Here is a 22,861-nt window from a genome sequence, read left to right as displayed (position 1 = left end):
TTTGGCAAATCAGCACTCTGAAGGAAGGTTTCAGCTCCGAGGTACTCAGGGGGGTTGGAGTGGGGGTGGGGTGTGCCCAAATCGAACTTTCAAACAGAACTAAGGTCTAGAAGGCAGATACCTCATTCCCAGGCAGTATTTTGGTCTTGACAAGGCTCCTGCTACCCCCTCTGAGAGCAGACTCGTATGGCCTGGGTTTCCTCAAGTTTGGATAATAACTACATTGTCTTAAGTTACATCATCACAGTGCCACCAGATCTTAGGACTGGTATCCAAGTCCATCCATGTAATCTACCTCGGGGCCTCAGTTTCTCCATCTGGAAAACTGTCTCTAGATTAAATAGAGCCTCGCCAGCTCCGGCAACCTTAAGCGTTAAATGTTTACATAGCTGGTTCCACTAGGTTGGCAGTGAACAGGGTTAAAGCCCCACTTCCTAGAAGGTGAAAATGTAAGCAAACAGTCCGACCTCCCCTTAGCCTTGCTCGGGGATTGGTGCCCCGCCTGGTTCCAGCCGCCTATCCCGTCCGGATCCGTCATCTGGATTGCTAATATACTCATTAGCATAAAGAGTTTTTCGAAGACCCGGCGCAGGAAAAGCTGAACCGGAGTCTCTATCCCTTTAAAGAGAAGAGGGGCAGCCACTCTCATTTAGGGCATCTCCTCTGCACGGTCCTCTCGGTCAACTAGAGGTCGTGCGTTAGTCCTGCCCGCCTACCACCTCGATGGTGGGCATCCATTCCTAGAGTGCACGGCGCGCTGTGCTGACTGCTTTGGCCTCAAAGAGCCGCAGCTCCTGCTGGAGGGAGGCAGGGCCTGCCAAGCCGCAGGACGCGGGCGCCCTAGGGCAGGACCCGGGGGCTGGCGCCTAGGCGGCCGCAGGAGGTGACTCGTGGAGGTTCCTGGCTGCACGCGGGGGCGTGGCCTATGAGGAGGCGGGGCATTGGTGGGGGTGGGGCCCGCGGGAAAGGGCGGGGCCGCGGCGCAGGGCGGGTTCTGGCGGCGGAGTGTCACACACGCGGCGGCTCGGGAGGCGGCAGCAGAGGCAGCGGCAGAGCCAGGCGCCGCCGGGACGGGCAGGGGCGCGCGGGCTCCGCCAGGCGCCGGCCGCCTCCCTCATTCGTTCGCTTGTTTTCCGACCCGCGGCGGGACCGGGCTCGCCCGGGTGCCCTCGAGAAGCCCGCAGCTGACCGCGGCTCGCACGGGGCAGGGGCGCGCTCCGCGAGGGTGGGGGCGCTGGGTGCGGGCGTGCGCGGCGGGGGGCGCCTGGCCTTCCGCTCTAGGCGGCCCGGGGCCCTATGAGACACGTCTGTGCGGGGCGCGAGATCCGAAGCTCGGTCGGCGCGCGGCAGGGGCGGAGGGCTGTGCAGCAGCGGCCGAAGCCAAGCGGCGGCCGGCAGGAGGCGGCGGCTGCGAGAACTTGAACTTGGCGACGGGTGCCCCGCACGCCCCCCACAGGGGCAGGGGCGTTGCGGGACTGGGCGACAGCGTTGTCCTGCGAATGGCCGCGGCGGCGGACCGGGCTCGCGCGCCGCGGCCCTAGGCGGCCCTTCGCCATGGCCAAGTGGCTGAACAAGTACTTCAGCTTGGGCAACAGCAAGACTAAGAGTCCGCCGCAGCCGCCGAGGCCCGACTACAGGGAGCAGCGGCGCCGGGGCGAGCGGCGCGAGCAGCCCCCGCAGGCCGTGCCGCAGGCCTGCTCGGCGTCCTCGGCGTCCTGTGGGTCGGCCGCCGCCTGCTTCTCGGCCTCGTCGGGCTCTCTGCCCGACGACAGCGGCAGCACGAGTGACCTCATCCGCGCCTACCGCGCGCAGAAGGAGCGCGACTTCGAGGACCCGTACAACGGGCCGGGTTCGTCGTTGCGCAAACTGCGAGCTATGTGCCGCCTGGACTACTGCGGTGGCGGCGGCGGGGACCCTGGCGGGGGCCAGCGCACCTTCACGGCGGCAGCGGGTGCTGCGGGCTGCTGTTGCGCGGCGGCGGGAGCGGGCGCCGCCGCGTCGTCGTCCTCATCCTCCGGCTCCCCGCACCTCTACCGCAGCAGCAGCGAGCGGCGGCCGGCCACGCCGGCGGAGGTGCGCTACATCTCCCCTAAGCATAGACTCATCAAAGTGGAGAGCGCGGGTGCTGCGGGGGACCCTCCGGGAGGCGTGTGCTCTGGCGGCCGCACCTGGAGCCCGACGACCTGCGGAGGCAAAAAACTGCTCAACAAGTGCGCCGCCGAGGAGACCGGAGCTGGTCAGAAAGATAAGGTAAGCTCCAAAGCTATTGGTGCGCTTGGGGAACTGAGGCACTGCCACGTTTCCCATCCCTGCGTCAACTTTGCTCTGGCATCCTGGGGTCTAGGCTACAGCGCACATTCTGCCAGATGGTTGATCAGACTCCGAACTCTTTGGTTTCTGCTCCCCAACGCACCCTTACCGATCCCAGAGCCAGAGCTAGAGCACCCCGCCTAACTACCCAGAGGACAGACCCAGCCAGCCCCCCAGTAAAGTTAGCAGCGGCTGGCCTAAAATAGCATTTACTCTCGTTTACCTCGGGGTCCCTGTAGTGGTCCCCCTCCCAGATGCAGACGGGAATTGAGGTCTAGAGTGGGAAAGGGGATCTCCGGGTCGTAGTTTTGCTTATTGGCTGTCCCTGAATATGTGTGTAAATGCTTCTAAACGTCCCACTCTGCGTGCCAGGTTTCCGAAGCCAAGCGGCCTTTTGTACTGGAGCGATACTGGGAACCCCCACGCAGGCTTTTCCGGTGTAAAGGTTCGTCCTCCCAGAGAATTTACCCATCTGGCCGTTCACACCCGCTCTCCCCAGCTCCGCAGGCAGTCTGCTAAATAGAGACCCTTCTCTGCCTACTTCATCCTCTTTCCTGATTCCATCCCTGTAGTACTGTCTCGGGAAAGAGACGCCTTTGTGGCAATCCCCTGCTCAATCTATCAGGCCATCTTGTTCCCTGCTTCATAACAAGGGAGTTAATTACAGGCAGGCCCCTCTACCCTTCCTTTCCCTCACACTCCTGAGTTAACCTCCCTTCCCCCCATAAAATACTTGTTCTGCCTACTTCTCTCTGAGGCAGTGTTTTGATTAAATCTGAGGCCCAGTGAGAGATCTTCACGGCAGGGTTGCCTGGCTGTCCAGCCCCTGCTCTGCCTGCATTCTCCCCCACACTCTCCTTGCGAGCTCAGACTTTTGCCTGGACTGATAGAGATTGGCTATGCTAGCAGGGAGACATTTTCTACTTGTCAGCCGGTGCTTGGCAAGGCTTCTTTTTGTTTTATGGGAGAGATGAGGAAGGATATGCCCTCCTGAAAAAGTTGCCTGTCTGGTCTTCTCCCTGGGGTCATCCTGCATTGTCTGCCCAGGATGGATGGTATTCGCAGCCTGAAGGAGCCTATGTCCCCTGGGAGCCTATGTCCCCTGGAACTGTGTGGGCACACACCTTGGAAGCTCATACTCTGCGAGCTTCCCAAGTACCCAAGATGCCACACTGAGGACAGTGAGCTGGAAGCCCTGGTGACTCATACAGTCCCCAAGGGGGCGAGAGGAGAGATGTCCCTGAGAAGAGCTGAGCTGTTGGGCTTGTGGTTGATGGTGTCTGGAAGTCAAGCATCCTGCAGCTTCATCTGTGGCTCAGACTCAGTTTGGTGGTCTCACTGGGAGAGCCTGGAGCTTTTACATATGAAAGTGAGGAGAGCGCTTTCCAGAGATTTTGCAGTCCACCTCACCTGACTCAGCATCCCCTACTTGCCCAAGACCACTGCCCCCCAGGGGGCAGACTTTCTTTGTTTACTACTATGGTTCAGCCTGCTCTCTGAAGTCTTTGTGTGGCTTTCAAATTTGTTGTAAACATTTTTTTCCCCCAGTTAGAGTTAAGACTTACAGATGCTTAGTAATCATACCTTGTAGCTGGAATGTCAAGTGTGCCTAAGACTTGGCTACATTGTCACAATATTTCCCATGGGTCTTTGCTCTCCTCTACCAGGTGCTAGAAGGGGGATCCTGAGCAGGGTATGTCTGTGTTAAGTGCTGTGACAGAGGCCACCCTGTGATGGGGCCTGGTGTTAAATGGGGTCTCCATTGTTGACCTGGAGCCAGTAGTGATCAGGGGATGGCTGGAGAAGTGTCTGGTGCTTTAGAGAGCTATAGGTATGAAGTCTTATGTGATTGGACAGGACCGGAGAGGGGCTGCAGGGCCTAGGCCAAGGAAGGTAAACTGAGTTGAACTGTGGTAGGGGATACAGTTTTAAAGAAACACTCTCTCTGGGCTGGTTTTCCTTTCTCATGTTGAAGCTTTGATCTTTTAAAAGTTGTCTCTCCTGGGAGACAAGGGAATAGGTTACCACATGTTCCTTCTGTCATGAGAAAGGGAGGCAGCAAGGGGGAGTGGTTGCAAGACAGCAGACTAGCTAGTAGAGGGACACGGAGTGTCCTGGAAGTCTGGCTGGCTTGGACACTACTTTATTTACTTTCTGAGATAAGACTGAAACAATGCTGACCTTGAAGTCACTAGGTAGCCAAGGATGGGCTTCAGTCCCCTTTCCCTTCCTCCCTCTTTCTTCCTTCCTTTCTGTTTTTAGAGACAGGGTTTGTGTGTGTGTGTGTGTGTGTGTGTGTGTGTGTGTGTGTGTGTGTGTGTGTGTGTGTGTGTGTGTGTGTGTGTGTGTGTGTGTGTGTGTGTGTGTGTGTAGCCCTGGCTGTCCTGGAACTCATTTTGTAGACCAGGTTGGCCTCTGCCTCCCAAGAGCTGGGATGAAAGGCATGTGTCACCACCTCTCAGTGGGGATTACAGGTATGAACCACATCTAGTTTTGTGCAGTTCTTGAGATTGAACCCAGTGCTTTGTACCTGCTAAGCAAGCAGTTCTACCAAGGGACCTCCATCCCCACCCCTCCTCTGCAACTTCTTAAAACAAAACAAAACAAAACAAAACAAACGCCTGCACACATTTGTTTTTATAGACTTTTTGACAGCTTTCTAAATAGATGCAAATGTATCTTGATCATGCCCACTCTTTGCTCCCCACTCCCTTTCTACCCCACCCCCACACACTTGCTGTTCCTACCTTAATCTCCCTTTTAAAAAAAGAAAAATCACCTACTAAGTCAAATTAGTGCTGCCTGTGTGGGCATGGGCAAAGTACCAGCTGTACCCCCCACTCTACCCCCTACTCCCCCAACTCCCCTAAAAGCTGCCAGTAGCTCCCCAGTGACCTCTGACCCATGCTGGAATGATTATCGACTTGCTTTATCTTGTATGGGTCTTGTGTGGTGACCATAGTTGCCTTGAGTTTGTGAGTGTGATGGCAGTCCATGGTTGGAAGACAGTGCGTCACGGCACCTCTCCCATTCTTACTGTTCCAACTCTAATGCATTCATTCCCCAAAATTCAGTTCTGGTGGGAGCCTTGAGAATTAGCCTTTTGGTAAGTGTCTGGGTGATTGCTCCTTCTGGTCTTGGGTCCCACCTTGGTAACCCTGTTGCCACGATAGCTCTTCTACAACTAATTCCCCAGTCTTCTGGCCAGGACCATTTTGGATACAGGCTGCAGGTGCCGATCGCCAGCTCGGTATGTGGCCAGTACCTCCCCATCTGGCAGTCAGATGGCAGTCTGGTTTTCACATTATTTCTAGCAGACAGCATTTGGGAGGCCAGACCTACTGTGATCCAGCACTGAATATCCCAACCTGTCTTCAGTCTCTACCAATAGTCTCAGGAAAATCCCACTTAGCCTGGGGCAGCCTAGCCTCTTGTTGTTGCCCTTTGAGAATTGGCCAGCACCAGTGTCAGCTTTAACCCCAGACCCAAGTTGAGAGTTCTTATGGCATGCAGTGTTGCTACTGGCTAGTGCACCCATCTTCTAGTGCTGTTAAAACATGATTCAGCTTTGGGGTCCCATTCCTGACATGCACACTTGAACCCTTTTCTCTTTTGCATGAGTAAGTTGTCCATCTCTTCTCCCAGGTGAGTGAGACCTGGGGCACATCACCTGGCCACATCCTACTCCTCCACCGCAACATCTTCAATGGGGGGTGTTTTTGTTTTTTTCCCCTTTACAGTCAGTCATTCTTGGAAAAGAGTCTTTTCACTGTTCCGAATTACCCCTAACATAGTAACATCTCTTGCTCAGATATGAGACGTGAGCAAATGGAGTGGGGAAGGGGTGGAGGTTAAGGGTGCAGTTATCTTTGGTCTGAGCTTCTGCAGGAAGTGGATGGGAGTTTTCATTCCCCACAGTGATTTTTGTCCTGGGAACTTGAGGAGGTCTTTTTCTAGGAAGTAGGCGTTTAAGGTGAACCTAGAGGCGGTGGAAGTGGGACTTAAGTGGGATGGGTGCTTGCCTGCAGGCTGTGAGGGAGCTTGTGTGTGTACATATGCTCATGCTGGTAAAACCTCATTGTAGGATGTCTTCTTGGAAGCCAGAGCTCATATGCGGTGGGTCTTGCTTGGGAAATAAGAGGTGGCAGTATAGGAGAGGTGGGGTAGGGGCTTCAGCCGGTCTCATCCAGTTTTGTTTTCTGCAGGTCTTGTTTCTTATATCATAATTAAGTGGTGTTTCCAGTACACCTGAGAAAGTCAAGAATGCATCATGATGTCAGTTTTCCCAGGTTTTAAATACATGCTAATGTGCACCAACACTTGGTATAGTATTGGCATCTACAGAGTTGTGTTAAATAACATGTTTTCCACATCAAACAAATAAATAATAATTTTTAACAAAAAACACAAAACAAAACAAAAATGGTACCACAATAAAGCACCTAGCAGTTTCTGAGCTCTTAGCTAGGCACCGGGAATTCAGAGGAAAGTAGGTGTGGCCATAGAGGTTTGCATCAGGGTACAGCAGGGTATGTGCCCTGTTTCTGCCCCTGTCTGTGGCCTTAGCCATAACTACCTGCCACTCAAATGGGGACAGAGAAAGCCAGCTCTGTGTTCCTAGCTACTCTGGAAGTTGAGTCAGAAGAGTTATAAATTGAAAGCCTACCTGAGCTACAGAGTGTTGTTCAAGGCCAGTTTGGGCAACTTAGACCTTGTCTCAAAGTCAAATATAAAAGACTGGGTCTGGAGGAATGGCTCAGTGATTTAAAATATTCCCTGCTCTTCAGAGGACCTGGGTTCAATTCTCTACACCCATGTGGAGCTCATGAGTACAGCTCACAAACACCTGCAACTCCAGTTTCAAGAGGTCCAAAGTTTTTTGGCCTCTATGGGGACCAGGCACATACATACACAGTTAGCATGCAGACAAAACACAAAAAATAAAAAGTAAAAAAAAGAAAAAAAAAAAAAGAGAGCGTTGAGGTGTTGCTTAGTGGTAGAGTATTCGTCCAGTATATGTATGCAAAATTGTGAGAGAAAACTTTTCCTGGGTATAATATAAGCAACACTTAAGTCTTTGCAGCTAGCTTCCTTCTGAGGTGGGGCTCTTAGCTTACTCTGGCAGGGAGGGAACCTAATGAATTTGGTCAGTTTCAGGGACTTCCTGAAGCTATTTCTAATTGTTTACCTTTCTGCTGAAGGAACATTCCTGAAGTATGGAATGCTTCAATCTTAGAGGAAGATTTTACACACACAGCAGCCAGGCCTTGGATTCAATTCCTAGTACTTTGCCCCCAAATTGAAACAAAATTATTGGCCCATACATAGACTTATATTTTCTTGTTATTTCCTAACCCAGAAACAATTGTGTAACTATGTAGTATTACTTTTTATCAGGTCTTATAAGTCAGCTAGACGGGACTTAAGGTATGTGAAAGGCAAACAACCTTGTGTCTTTTCCCTTTTTATTTAGTTTGAGTCAGGCACTCACTGTATAGACCAGCCTGGCCTTGAACTCATAGAGATCCTTCTGTCTTTGTCTTCTAAGGTCTGGGTTAAAGATGTGTGCCACCATGCCCAGTCTACTATGTTATTTATATAGGAGACATAAACATCCTTGGTTTGTGGTATTCAAGGAAATTTCTGGAAACTACATCCTTTGGGTATCAATAAGTGAACAAGCCCACTAGGTTCTGAAGCCTGAGACAGTATCAGAACCTAAGGAAAGGCTGAAGTGCATTCAGAAGGCTGGAGCAGCCCGAATGCTGGCAGGTGAAGGAGGCCTGCCAAAGGAGTCACTTGAGCTGCCTGTTGAGGAACAGTGGGACTGCCTGAGCAGGGACTGGGGAGCAAGGCTCCCTGCTGAGCGCTGGGCCCAACAGACAGGTGCAGGGAAAGAGCCATTGACAGAATGGGTTCAGGGGAGCTGACCTGTCATTTGATCTTTTTCACATAAAATCACTAGTCCAAATCAATGGAAGCCAGGATCAAAATGTCAGCCATTTCTATTCGATTAATAGCCATCTTCTCCAGCCCTTAAAAATGTCCTTTTAGCACAAATTTGATGGCCAAGGACAGGTTCCCCATTCATGTCCCAACCCTTGATAGGAGAGTGAGAGAAATTTTGTCAAAGTTGTTCTCAGTGTTAATTCCCCAGAAGGCTTCATTGTAACACTTCCTTGGTCACAAAGTTCTCACAGCCAGTCTAGGTTCTAGGTCCAGATACTGTATCAGCTATTGCTCCATCCCATGTCACTCCAGCCTCAGAAGTCAGCCAACTTTTTTTTTTTTAAAGGGCCAGAGCCAGGCAGTAAATGTCTTCAGGTTTGAGCTGGTCTCTATCACAGCGGGTTAGCTCTGTCATTGCATCTAAAGACAACCTTAGAGAATATATTAGTAGGGATACGTGTGTTCTGATAAACCTTTATTTCCAAAGCCAGGCGGCTGGCCTGTGGGCTGTAGTTTCTATGCAGGCGCTGGGCACCGAGCGTCATTTTCAGTCTTGATAGGGCTCACTCTGGTTAGGGTGCTCTCAAGCTGTGCCATGCACCTGTGGCAGGCAGGACAGGGTTCCAAGAAAGAAGCCCTTGAGGTTTCTTGAGGTTTGAATCTGACACTGTTCTTTTGAGTGCTGTTGACCAAAGCAAGTCACAACACAGGCCAAGATTCAGGAAGAGAGGTGTGGGGCAAGGGGCAGGGATGGAGGCAAGACATTCTAGGCTTTCAGGGCTGTTCATCTGCTGTGGGTACTGTCAGCCTGTCCTGAGGTTTAGAGACATCAGTGATGGACCTAATGTCGTAGCTTTTAAGGATGACAATAAGATGCACACTGTGCATTCTGAGTCCACTACCCATGTGCTTTCTACTAAACTGTTTCATGCTTTCCCAGCCTAACCGGCCATGAGAAAGAGGGCCCTGCTGTTGACTGATGGCTGTCATGTTTCCCCTCCCTTCTACCAAATATTCCCCTTAGCCCTTTCCTTGTTTTGACCCACAGCTGGACTCTCTCAAATCTGCTGCTGAGTTCCATAAAGAACATGTTAATGCTGCACTTGAGTTATTTTATAGAGAAATTCTGCACGCAGAGTAGGCGCATCCCAGAGGACAGCTGCACAAAAATGTGTGTCTTGTAACTGTCATGTCTTCTCATTCTAACACCAGACCTTCCCTCCCCCTAGGATCGGCTAAGCTGTGTGTGCTCTGCTTTAAGATGAAAGCTGGTGGTACCTCTACCCATATCTAGAAAGAATATAAGTTTCCTAAAAGGAGGTCAGGTGACTGCCTCCTCTAATTAGACACTCTGGGGAACAAGCTGTAGCCTTGGCCTTAGGGCTTCACCCCAGGACTTGATGATCCCCATCCTCTCTCTGCTCCTAAAGCATTGCTGGACTGTACCTTGGCTTTAAAAGGCAACTCTGAAGCAGGTGTGGTTTCCTCTGGCCTCACAGCCAAACCCTCCCCTGCTGAGTTTAACTTGTGTTGCAGAACCATTGAAGCAAAGGTCAGCTTTGGTCAAAAACCAACCAACCAAACCAAGCCAACCAAACCAAAACAATGTAACCCTGGACTTGGGGACCAGGAGATGGCTCAGCAACCTGATTTTGATCCCTGGAAAAAAAAAACAGCTTTTTTCAGGTTGTTCTGTGACTTCCACATGGATGTACACACATGTGTGTGCGCACACACACAAAAGACTGAGACTTAATGGCTTTATAGCTGAAAACTGGGCTGCTGTCTGGTTGATGGCACCCACTGGTTGGGGTTGCTTTGATGAAAACAGGTTGCAGAGGTCTGTAGCTTCTCAACTCCAGTTGGGCCTGTATTATCTGAGGAACCTGAGGAACCTTTATATGCAGACCATTGTCCAAAGCTCGGGGATACAAGAATGGCGCAAGAACTGACCGGTGCCTGCACATAAGGAACTTCTGGTTGGGGACACAGGAACCAAGGTTGGAACACAGCTAGCTCTTCTCTACATGACAGAATAGATATGTAAACGGGTTTTGGGTGAGCTGAGCTCATGAGACTGGTCTGGGCAGCACCTTGGTTCCTGGAGCAGAGAGGGGGGAATGCCCTTCAGCTGAGGGAAGCCAGGAAGGCTCCTGTGAGGAGGAGCTGCTTGGGCACACAGGGCAGTTAACTGTAGCTAAGGGGATTTGCACTCCATGCTAGCTGCTTATAGTATTGCGGGCGTATATTCTGAGCCAGACGCTGTGCAGTGTGCTTGGGTTCTTCCTCCCCACTGCCTCCTTGATGTGTACAGTACTTTCGTTCCCACCTTACTACTTACTTATTTTGCTAGTGCAAGGCAGAGATGAGATTTGAAACTGGCACTGACCTCATGTTGCATCACAGCGAATTTTTTCCGCGTTTCAGTTTGTTCTGCTCTTCACCATCTCCCCATACCCCACATGAGTGGTCTACATCCTTGTAGTTATTCCACAGTCAGATCTGCTTTGGTGAAGGTGCTGGAGTCCCTGTCAGCACTGGAAGGAGCTGGGCCTACCCTGCCTCGCTGAGTCCAGTGCCCTCTGAGCCAGGGTGGGGAAGCAGCTTGGCCAGAATCTGAGCTGTTGGGAAGCGCGACGAGCCTGATTGAGTCCGTTTCTTCTATGTTTTGATTCTGAAACACTTCGCCGAGACTATTGAGGTGCATGGACAGAGGGCCTTACTTCCACAATGGAATTTTCCTTTGCTTCCTGTTTGGTATTTTCCAGTAATATTTCTATTAATGTTTCACTTTCAGAGTCAGAGGTGCTGACTTCCTGAGAAGCGCAAACTTTCTCAATGCCGAGCCAGGAAGGACTGACTTTTCCTCCTGGTCATTCAGTTCCTTTCTCTTCTCTCCAAGGGGAGCTCTGGACTTCCCATCCTGCTGGAAAGGAAAAGCTTAGGGAGTGGGTTTCGGAGATGATGGGTTATTCCGGACCCTGGGGAGGTGCTTACAATAACTAATGGTCAGATATTGGCTTCCCCTGGCCCAGAAGGAAGTAGCTTGATGGGTGTGTGTGGTGGAGAGGTCCTCTGGGCCGCATTTGCTGCCTGAACCCAAAGTCTCCAACTGGAATGAGGATGGCCTCATTTATGTAGTCTCTCTTATTTATTCAGCATCTCTTGCTTAGAGGTGCTACATGCTGGGCACTGCTCTGTGTAGGTGATAAAAACAGAGCTGCACACCAAACATGAAACCCTCACTCCCCCTTGGGGGGGGGTATGTAGGGTAGGGAGCCTAAGGTGGCTGTGTTTGGGTTGGATGCCCTTTTAAAGAGGTTCGTCGAAGGGACTTGACTATAGGGCCAGATGGTGTGAGCTGTATCTCTTCCAAAGAAAACTGCATACAAGAGAAGGGCCAAGCAAGAAGGGAGAGGCAGGAGCTGGCAGGGTTGCTCCAAGGACAGTGCAGAGGGCCACATGTTTGGGCAGGGCAGGTGGAGACTGAGGGATGTGGCACAGGCAGAGAAGTTAAGCCTTGTGGGTATAGGAAAGATCTTTTACTAGAACTCGAAGTGATGTGGGAAGCCAGCAGAAAGTTCTGAACGGAGCTGGTGCATGGACGGATGCAGGTTTTAGAGAAGATTGCTTCGGGGTTGGCGTGTAGCCTAGTGGTGGAGCACTTGGTCTACTGAGAGGTCTGTTAGAATTTTGCTGTAAGCTCACCTTCCAACCCCATGGCAGGGCATGGATCACTCAGTCTGGGGCCATCTTACCCTGTTTTTGTACCTATCCCTCATCTGGCAGTCTTGTTCCAGTATTCTCAGTGTTTTGAGCAGTTCCAGACAGAGGTCATCCCTGTCTCCTGTGTCCTTAGGAACCCTAACAGAGCTTCCCTATAGAAGCCAGTGACCACTCAGGTCAAAACCTACCAGACATGTTGGCCTCTTTTCTTGCCATGGGTCTTACTCCAGAACATGCCAGACTGGATGTCTTCTCATCAGCTGCCTATGGGCACCCAATTTCCAATGACTTCCGGTCCGTTCCCTCCACTCTGTTCTCTTGAGTTAGTCAAAGCAATCTTTTGGAAGTACTGAGGATCAAACCCAAACATAAAAATGATCAGAAAGTTCCCAAGGGTGCTCAGTGGCCATGGGCTCTCAGAAAGCCCCACAGCCCCATAACCTTCTGGTACATTCTAAGCCACAGCATGGGATTTAGGGAATGCATGCCATTCAAGGGATGGTGCAGCCCCTACCTGCCTGCTATTGTGTGCTAGCTGTGCCCAGAGCCAGTTCTCAGAAAGAGGCAGGAACTGGGAAGTGTATTATGTCTCAGTCTCAGTGGTAACTTTACCTGTTACAACAGGATTAAAGTTTGCTACAGAAAATATAAAGAAAACTAACCCAGAAGACAACCCCAACTACACAATTCAGAGAAAAATCTCGATTATTAACCTGTTAGTGTTCTTATGTCTTAGCATCTTCAGTATACATATCTATTTCCCCACATAAAAATTGTTTCTTTCTGTCCAAAGACAGAATGGTGCCTACGTTGTCTCAAACACGCAGCAGCAGGGATTAATGTTGGTGTTGCATTAGTTTACTGGTTTTCACCAACTTAGCAGTATTCTGAGAGCACCTTTGTAACTAAATTCTTAGCCGAGGTTCCTGTGATTTCCCTGGCTTAAGAGGAGGAGATCTGTTGGGTATGAAGGTAAAGCGTTTTGATATTTGCTTTCAGAGTGTGTCCTAGAAAGGCACATTCGTTTTAAGGCCTGCTCACTTTTCTCGAGAACTGGGATTTTGGTTTAGTTTGTGGTTTCTTGGATTTACTGGTGTATATGAGCTTTAGCTGTTTGTTGCCTTCCTAAAAATGTTTACCACTGTCTTCTTCCATACAACCTGTGGATGTGTGATGGTGTCTCCTCAAAGTAAGCTATAACACTGTCTGACAGGACCAGGTTCCCAGTCAGGCACCACAAGCTAAGGACAGGGACCCTTTGGGATCCCAGCAGAGGGCTTTGATGAAGCTCAAACTCAAGAGCTTGCTATAAAGAGGAGCCTGGCAGCCGGGCGTGGTGGCACATGCCTTTAATCCCAGCACTCGGGAGGTAGAGGCAGGCGGATTTCTGAGTTCGAGGCCAGCCTGGTCTACAAAGTGAGTTCCAGGACAGCCAGGACTACACAGAGAAACCCTGTCTCGAAAAACCAAAAAAAAAAAAAAGAGGAGCCTGGCCAGAGCAAGTTCTGAGTAGGTGGGCCACGGTAAGTGCTCAGAAGTTCTCAGAAAAGACAATGGTTGCGTGGTGCAGGGTCTTATTCGTGAGTGAACTGGAGAGGATTCAAAGATAGAAAGGAGAGGCAGGACTAGATTTCAGAGGAACCACTTAGCAGACTTAGTGTGAGGCAGAAGTTGCCTGGCTGAGTAACACAGTTGCCTGGGAGCTGGGCATGCTCTTGCCTTGTCCTTGGGGCTAGTCATCAAGGCCATTCCTCAGGGTTCAAAACTGGTGATCTGAACACTGTAGGACCCTGGTGGCAGGCAGTCCACTGGTTGTGGCCAGCATTGGTATTGGGAACAGAAGGCCTAATCTTCCATGCTGTTCCTGGACTTGGAAACTTTGTAATTTGGAATAAGTAATTAGTTTTCCTGGACTTGGAATGTCCTGTCTGTCACATGGGGTTAATGGCAATGGTGTTTCCTGACCACTCACTGTGTAGGTTACTTTTGCCATGTTTGAGCTTCATGGTGAGTCTTGGAGGGGTACCATGAGGGTCCTCACTTTAGAGATGACAAATGAGATGCTGTTCAGGGGAAGTCACTGTAACCCTGTAATCACTGTAAGGGTAAGGAAAGCGCTGCTTTCTGGCAAAGCACAGAGCCTGTGGGAAGAGCCTTAGGACTTTTGTATTACTTTGACCCTGCCTATCCTGGTCCTCAGCCCAGCTTTAGATGCAAGGCTTGGCTTTCAGGCTTCTGCCAGGGAAGAGCAGAAGGAAACACTTTCCCTGGGACCAGCCTGAGTTCAAACGCTGTGTGTGCTCCTTACAAGGCCCCACACATTCCTTAGGAGGCACATTTTGAGAGCCCCCCTACCCCTACCCTCATCCCCATTTTAAGGAGGAAACTGAAGCATACAGATGGTGTAGCTACTGATAGGCAGATGTGGACCTGGGCCTTGAGTCCAGTCTGGTCTGCCCTTCACCTCCTGTCAGCACAGATACAGGGGTGTGGAGAGGAAAGTTCTGTATCACCTGGTAGTCTCAGAGCTGTGAGGCCATCAGGGCACTTTAGTCCTTATGTGGTGGGAGACAAAAGTGAGACCCTGGAATAAGGAAGTGATGGGATCAGATCTGGTTGCTCTCAGAAAACTTGTGCAGCCTAAGGGGACAGCTAAAGTAGGGAGGCTTCAGTTGAATGTCTCCAGAGGTGGGGACCTCAGTTAAGCAAATGTCATGTCTGTAGGCAGAGGCAGCAAGGATCAGACCCGAATCTGCATCCTTAAGCCATGAAGCGCATGGCTGGCCATTCAGGCAGCTCTTAGAACAACACTGGTCAGTGAAGGGAAATTGATCAAACACTTGTCAAGGTATAGGTTTTTCAAGGTCGCTGTTGTCAATAGCCCAAATCCCCTCTGTGGATGTCTGTAAATTCCTTCAGCTTCCACAACAGCTGTCCACATTCTTTCAGGGTCCCATGGCCTGGGTAGAGGTGGGAGTGTATCACATCTTGAAACTGCTGGTGGTGAGCAGATGGAGGAAGCCCAGCAGATTTAACTGTTCACCTCTACAGGAACATAAAGTAAAGGTCTTACTTCTCTGAGGCAAGAAGGGGCAGAGCAGCTGACTGATTGGCTCATCTGCATGGGGCTCAGGAGCCTGGTGGAGACGGCCACGTGTGTTTGGAAGATGGACGGAGCTGGCCATTGAGGCCTGGATTGAGGCTCTGCTGTCTCATCTGGTATCACACAGAGTTGTAGGCATCCCCAGGTGTCGGGACTAACCGTGGCTGCGAGGAAGCACTCACAGTGAGGCAGGGTGGACCTCATGGCCCGTAATATCCTCTCAACATGGAGCATGGGGTTCTGAGCTCATACTGACCTGTGGCCTGTCAACAGTGTCCTCCCAGGGAACATGATCTTTGACAAAAAGTAAGTGCTCAGAACACTCTGGGTTACCAGAGCGAAGCAGCAGCCTGTGGAGGTGCCTGCTGGTCCGGGGGACCCCAAGGAGTCCCCAGCCAGGTCTTTCTGCCTGTGTAGTTCTGTGGCTGGCTACTCTGTCCAGCAAGGAGCCAGAAGGAAGACTTCACAGATCGAGGTGTCATACTGCTTCTCAGTAGGCTTCCACGGGGCCTGGATCCATTTGAAACCCATCTGTGGTGTGACTGTGAAGTGACAGGATGGTGGCAGTGAGTGTCATCACTTGCTAGTCACCTGCAGGACAGCTGGGAATGCCCAAATGGCTTGGATCACATTGCCAGAACTTGAGCCTGGACGTTGTTCCAAGTACAGACACTGAACTTGGGTGTGTGTGTTGGGGGGTGGGGGCTGAGTCCTGTCAACTCGCCCTAACCTCTTGGCAGGATCCCTGTGGGGGTGAGGTGGCCGTGGGCCTGATTCTGAAACAGGAAACTTAAGTTCAGGCAGGCTTCTTGTTTGGAGGCATCATCACTAAAAGGTTTTAGTCCCGATGCCTCTGGTGGCAGCGGAAACTGCTGACATTGTCTGCTTTCCATGGGCTGCTGATGAAGTAGTTTGGTGGTCAGTTTGTTGTCTGTGGGCGGAACCTTTTCGTCTTTTGAGTACTTTGCATCTCCTTCCCCCCCCCCCAACTCTGCCCCCCTGCCCCCGTCTCCTCTGGATTGCTTTAAAGTTCATCAAATTGAGGTTCCCTCAGTATTCCAGCATTTGGTACCATGAAGGTAAATTTCAGCGGTATGATGTCTCTCCTTTTTAGTTATTTTATACTTTGTGGTAAAAAGACACCGAAAGAGAACACCAGGTTCATACATTCTTGTGTCTTCCCAGACTCCTCAAATTCAAATAGGAATCAGCACTTCCTTGGTAGAGAGCCCTGCTGTCCTGTGAAGAGTTATATATTTGAATTTCAAAGGTTTGTGTGAATGGGGCATGGCTAGTAACCTGGAATTCAATCTAGAAGTTGGTCAGCCCCCCCGCCCCCCCAGTAAGATTGTCATCCTTAGTCTTCCTCTGTGACTGTGGTGTGACATTACCTGTTCTTTAATGAAAGACCACGGTTCTGTAAGGACTTNCCTGTGAAGAGTTATATATTTGAATTTCAAAGGTTTGTGTGAATGGGGCATGGCTAGTAACCTGGAATTCAATCTAGAAGTTGGTCAGCCCCCCCCCCCCCCCAGTAAGATTGTCATCCTTAGTCTTCCTCTGTGACTGTGGTGTGACATTACCTGTTCTTTAATGAAAGACCACGGTTCTGTAAGGACTTCTGGCATTTACCAATCTCGGTCCAGAGATGTTCAATCCTTGACTGGCATATGTGGGTAGACTCAAAATCATGAGTTTGACTTAGAGGTTAAACTGTAGCAGTCTGTGTTGTAAAGTGTCAAGTGTCATGGACTTGATTTTAAAATGCTCCTGCAGGGCGGTACTGGATTTGATCCCAGAACCTGTGTGGTATAGCCGTATGTGCTTGTAATCCCAGCACTAAGGAGGCAGAGATGGGCACACCCCTGGGGCTCCCTGGCCAGCCAGCCTAGTTTACCTCACAAGATCCTGTCTCAAAAACAAGGTAGGCAGCAGTGGGAGAAGACACCAAGAATTGACCTTTGGCCTTCACCCATGTTCCTGCACACACAGGAACAACGTATACACATAAAGCCCTGGGCTCCCTCTCCAGCAGGCACAGCAGGGTGTGCTGGTGTATGAGGGCATTGACTTGTAGGCAAGGCCTGTCTGAAACAGAGTTAGTTGTTGGCTTGCTTCAGGTCAAAAGAGTGACCAGTGAGGGAACATGGCGACACAGTTGAGAGGCGCCTCAAGAGTCTGAGGAATTTATTTAAGAATAGAATGAAGAACGTTATGGTGATTTAGTTACTTTTAAAGCATTGGAAAAAAACAAAACACCGGTAATTCCCTAAGCATCCCACCACGGGAAATGGCTAATGTGAGAGGCAGGCCTGTAGTGAAAAGGAGCAGCTGACAGAAGTGGAGTTCAGCGACTGTGGGGCTGGAGAGGGAGAAGCTGTGGGCGAGATGCCTAGGATAGGAAAAGCCTGTGTGTGCATTCCCCGAACCTCACCCCACCCCACCCTACACCCCACTTGTAGAAAAGGGCAGGGGAGGAAATAGACCCTAACTGTTAACAGTGCTTGTCACAGGAAGGTTGGATTATTTTACAGTTTCATGAACAAAGGCAGATTATTTAATCACAAAAGCAAATTAGAAAATGAACTTAAACAAGACTAAAAAGCACTGTCAACAACAGTGCCGCCCCAAGCTCCCTGTGAGGGGTGTGGGAAGGTAAGGAAGTTAGGCAGCGACCAGCTGAGGTTTGTGTTGGGGCCATCTGAATGAGTTGCTAACTTCAAAGCCAGGGCGGGTGTCTCATTGTGTTGGAATGCTGGTGATCCAAGGAAATGGTGACAAGCCCTTTGTTATATAAGCCTACCGGGCTTGCTCATCAGTGCTAGCCTTCTGAGCTGGATGCGACCTACATCTGTCTGTATCAGTGGCCACAGCCTGTGCTTAACACTGTATAGGAAATGCACTGTCAGGCCTGGGAAGGTGAAGTTCACACCCTCTCTTCCTTAACTCCCTCAGGCACTGTGCGGCGGCGAGGGAGGAGGGGACTGCAGCAGAAGGCCTGACTGGCTGTATTCCTGACCCAGGAAGGGGTGGGTATTGTTTCTTGGCTACCTGCCAAAGCGAGAGCCTGCATTTTGATCTCTTCTGTTTCTCTAGTCCTGTCTGTCTGTCTGTCTGTCTTACTGTGACATCTGTGAACATGCTGTGGAATGTTGTTGCTCTGGAGAAGGGACAGTTTTCCTCTCTGAACTTCTCAGCAGGAGGCAGACAGAAGCACTGGACAGGTGCCTAATGAAGTTTCAGAGCCTCTGTGTTTGGGCTGCAGGTGTGTCTCCACTGGTAGATGAGGAGCCCTGAGTCTCACAGTTTTTGTCTCAGGGCTTTGTTGGTGGTGGTTTTGTTTGTTTTTGTTTTGTTTTGGCTGCTTTCTATGTTCTCCAGGGCATGCTGTACTCTGTCCTATGAGCTATGAGTTAGGTCCCTGTATTGCCCCATTGTGGTCCATATGGATGTGAAAGGAATGTACCAACCATTTTTCTTCTAAGGGAGGTGTCCTGGAGGTCAAGGGCCACCCCCGAGGCCTGCCAAGCTTGCCTGTTTTTATTGACATCCCTGTGTTATCTGAACACCGGGGATCGGGCTCCTTGAGCACACATACTTATTTTTCATTGACCCCTCACAGCTGGCACAGAACCCGGAACATTGGGTGAGTTGAACTTTAAAATGTCCAGGGCCAGGTGCCTTGGCAGGTCCCATCCTGTCTGAGCTACTGGGTCTGCGTTTGTAAAATGGCCAGGTGTTAGTCTTGTTCAGAAGTCTTTCCCCAAAGGCTTCAGCCATCTCCAGACCGCAGGTTTCCATGGAATGCAGTAAGAGAGACAGTAAGAGGCTCAGAAACCTCACGAAGTGAGGGGTTCTTACTGTCAGGCCAAGGCCCCGTCATCAGACGACTGTTGTTTGCAGTTAAGGAGACACAGGAAGTAAAGTCCCACAGCTTCGTAAGGAAACCACGGTTCTCACTGTAGTTTCCAGTCCTCCAGTGTGGACGGCACTTGGCCTGCTCTTGGAAGGCCTGTGTGCTCATTCTCTGGTCGATCACTCACCTTTTTACCTGAATGGCGTTGGAAAAGCCTCAGGCACTTAATATCTAAAACTGCAGAGGGTGGAAAATTTACCAAGCCAAGAGCTTCAAAGAAATGTGAGGCCTCCCTCAGACAAGAGTGACCAACAGGGTGTTTAGGCATGAGTCTGTTGCACCAAGGGTGACAATATGTTGTTGGCCTGTGTTGTGTTTGATTTGTACAGCACAGGGGTCAGCAGGCTTTCTGTACAAAGCACTAAGGACAGAGAGTTTTAGGCTTTTAGGATTTTGGCAATAGCAACCCAGGTTTTATTGTAGCTCCTCAGCTCTGCCCTAGTCACGCAGCAGGGACTGTGGACAGTGAGCAAATGAATAGGTGGGGCTGGGCTCCAGTTCCCACTGTGGACACAAACAGAGGAGTTGCTCCTCTTCATAATCAAGGCCTATATTGACTTGTTCTTGGTGGGTTTTATCCAAGCCCCTTTTGACCTTCTGAGTTCATGGAGAACCCTATCCACTCCACTCCCTTAGCTCCCTGCAAGCCACCTCTGGCCCAGGCATGCAGAAGGCCTTTGATCTCTCCTGAGTTGCACCTAAGTTACCCACATTCTCATGTCAAAAATATATTTTTATTTTTATTTTTTTCTAAAACCTGCCATCTTTTGGTCTTCTAGCAACTCTGTTGTCCAGGGTAAGATCTCTCATCATATAGTCTGATGCATTGTAAAGGGTTAAGAAATTGACATATTAACAGATGGTATATATATATATATATATATATATATATACACACACACACACACACACACATTTGTTTTTTCGAGACAGGGTTTCTCTGTGTAGCCTTGGCTGTCCTGAAACTCACTTTATAGACCAGGCTGGCCTCAAACTCAGAAATCTGCCTGCCTCTGCCTCCCAAGTGCTGGGATTAAAGGCGTGCACCACCATGCCCAGCAACAGATGGTTTATTGCTATGGTTTTGTTAAATGAGTATCAGAAGAAAAGTCCTATACCTGATAGCCCTTGTTGCTTTCATAAAAGAAAAAAAAATTCACTATTAGCTGGGCAGTTGGTGGTGCATGACTCTAATCCCAGCCCTCGGGAGGCAGAGGCAGGTGGATGTTTTGCGTTTGAGGACAGCCAGGGCTACACAGAGAAACCCTATCTTGAAAACCAACCCAACCCAACCCAATCAAATCCTCTTGTTATGCACAAGTGTACGTGTGTGTGTTCATGCATGCAGGTGCATGCTGCATGCCATGTCACACATATGGGAGTCAAAGGACAATTTTCAGGTATTGGTTCTCCTTCCATTGCCCAGCCAAGCGCCTGAACCATTGAGCTGTCTTGTTGATGTTTCGGGTAAGACCATGTGTCTTCTGAATGTGGCTGTAGATAATGTCAGTGCTTAAACTTCTTCATGACTTCTGTTCTGGTCAGCCTCCTAGTTTGACATCTAATGCCCTCTGCCTCTTAGAAAGGTTTCCTGTTGCCTCATTGCCTCTGGGCCAGCCAGCTAGAAACCTCTTGCCTTGCTTAGAGTTGCAGTGCTCACCTGCGTGCCTCCGAATCACAGACCCCCTTAGCCTACCGTGGCCTCTCAGTTGCCATGCCTCCCACCCTCAGTCTCCTTGCCTTTCTCTGTGCACACATCTGCAGCCCTGGTAAGAGAGGTCACAGCATGTCTGTTGTCACTGCTGGGTTTCTGGAAAGAGACAGTGAGAGCTCCCTCACTGTTGACCTCATACAAGTTGACCCTCAAAGCAGACCTAGGGTTGCTTGTCAGTTAAATGTCTTCAGACTCAGTGTGCTCTGTAATTTTGTCAGTGCTCAGGGATTCCCGTAACTCCAGCATGGGAAAACACCTAAAAACCCAGGGTCCTGTGGAGGAGCCAAGACACGCCCTGTTGTGAGCATCTGTGGCTTAACAGGCTGAGTAGTCGGCTTGAGCTGCCTGCTTTTCTGGTATGGCAGAGACTTTTGGGTGAGTGTGTCAGGTAGCCATCGAGGGAAAGCAGCTCTCTTCAGTGGCGAGTGGGAGAGAGAGAAGATTACAGCTGCCAATCCCTGAGTAGCCCCACTTGGGGGGAAAGGCATTTTCAAGGGACTTGGCTATGGTCTGCTCAGAGTTCCAAGTGGGTGGGACGGACAGACCCTTCAGTTGGTCTAGTGTAGTGCCCAACACATCAGAGGTATTCAACAAATATTTTGTGAATGGACTAAGCTAAATAGAGATTCCCCCTCCCCCCCTTTGGAGATAGGGGAAGCTTTGTTGTGGTCAAATTGAAGGGCTGCAAATATCACAGTAAGGAGTTAATTGAGCCTTTGCCATGCAGGCAGTGGGGACTCAAGGACAGGTTTGTGCAGGGAGGGACTTCATAATGCAACATGTGTTGCTCTTAGCCCATTATTTGCCCTTTCCGGTGTGACTGAGATGCCAGATAATGAGGCGTTGGACTACATAAAGTGCTTCCTTGTGCTGGAGAGAGGCTGGGCCAGTCTTAGAGCCAGTTGGCCACCACCAGTCTCCTCCCTGTAATTTATGTGCAGTGGCAGGTTAGAGTGGGCCGCCCTGGCAGAGCCAGGCCCCGCCTCTGCTGAGTACCAGTCAGCTTGCTGGCTCTGGCCCTGGGGATGTGGCCCTGACTCGAGGCCTGTGCGTCTGAGTTTTCCTGAAGGGTTGAAGGCAGGGCTGGCTCTTCCCAGGACTGGCCTACACAGTTGGTAGTTTCTGTGGCATGTGGAGGGACAGGTACAGATCCTTGGTTTCTTTTCCTCCAGAAACCTGCTTGGGCCAGCTTGGGCGCAGGCTCGGTGACCTCAGGCTTTGCCCAACTAAAGATACTGGTTTTCTGTTTTCAGTCCCGGGATCTAAGTCTGAGGGGAAGTCACTGTGGGAGGAGGCAAGCAGCTCACCTGCTCTGGTGCTGACAGGGACAGACCCTGTGACCAGGCAGGGAGAAGATGGAGGCAGGCGGTGGGGTGGGGCCAAGGAAAATGGAGTGTTAGATGGAAATCCAGGCTGGGAATTGGGGTGGGGTGGGGCACCCCTTGGAAGAAGTAGGATAGTTTTAGTCCCTGGAAAGAGACTGAGGGGAGAATATGTCAGACACAGGGCGCAACCTGCCACAATCATGGAAGTTGGCAAAAACAGGGTGAGCCTGGGGCCTGGCTGAGAGGAGCATATGAGTGCTTTCTCGAGCTGTCAGCCTTGCGGTAAGAAGTGGGCGTGAGTGGTCATCTCTGCAGGGACTCAAGGAAAACCCAGGGTTGGGGGCATTTGGCCAGAGCTAACAGGAATTCAGCTACTGAGGTAGGCCCAGCAGAACTAGTGTGCTTGGCCAGGCTGGAATTGGGCCCCTGTTGTTCCTGCTGCTGCCCTGCTGTCTTTCTGGCTTGGCCTTCCAAGAGCCCTCTGAGTGAAATCTGAGGGAAGCTGACATGTGGGCAGAATGGAGATGGCTCTCCTGTGGAGGCAGGGAATCGCTGGCTCCAGGTGGGCACTTTACACTTGTCCTGAGCCACAGTTCCACATCGCCTCAGAAGGCAGAGAGAGGGGGATCGCCTCCCTCCAGAGAAGTCATGGTTCAAGTCACCCCAAAGTCAGGAAGGCTCTGAGCAAGGCTGTGGCTCCCCCCCCCCCCAGTATGTTACTCATACAGCACTGCCCCTCCGTAATTAAGAGGGTGTGCGTACACTTTGGAGGTAAGGTTTGTAATTAAAGGACAACTGAAGACAGTGACTGATATCTG

At 50.6% G+C, this 22,861-nt stretch overlaps 1 protein-coding gene across 1 annotated transcript in view; it reads left to right on the top strand.

Moving 5' to 3' along the window:
• The first annotated feature begins 1,231 nt into the window (after positions 1-1,231).
• Positions 1,232-22,861, top strand: part of Shb (SH2 domain containing adaptor protein B) — a 109,416-nt gene continuing 87,786 nt past the window's right edge. The window contains exon 1 of the mRNA XM_021200330.2: positions 1,232-2,250. Within this exon, the coding sequence (XP_021055989.1) occupies positions 1,555-2,250 (696 nt within the window). The 5' untranslated portion in view covers positions 1,232-1,554. The remainder of the gene's footprint in view (positions 2,251-22,861) is intronic.

This window comes from Mus pahari, chromosome 6, assembly GCF_900095145.1.
Source record: "Mus pahari chromosome 6, PAHARI_EIJ_v1.1, whole genome shotgun sequence".
NCBI classification, from domain to species: domain Eukaryota; kingdom Metazoa; phylum Chordata; class Mammalia; order Rodentia; family Muridae; genus Mus; species Mus pahari.
The sequence above is the reverse complement of the archived record's forward strand: the minus strand, read 5'-3'. Positions and strand labels throughout refer to the sequence as shown.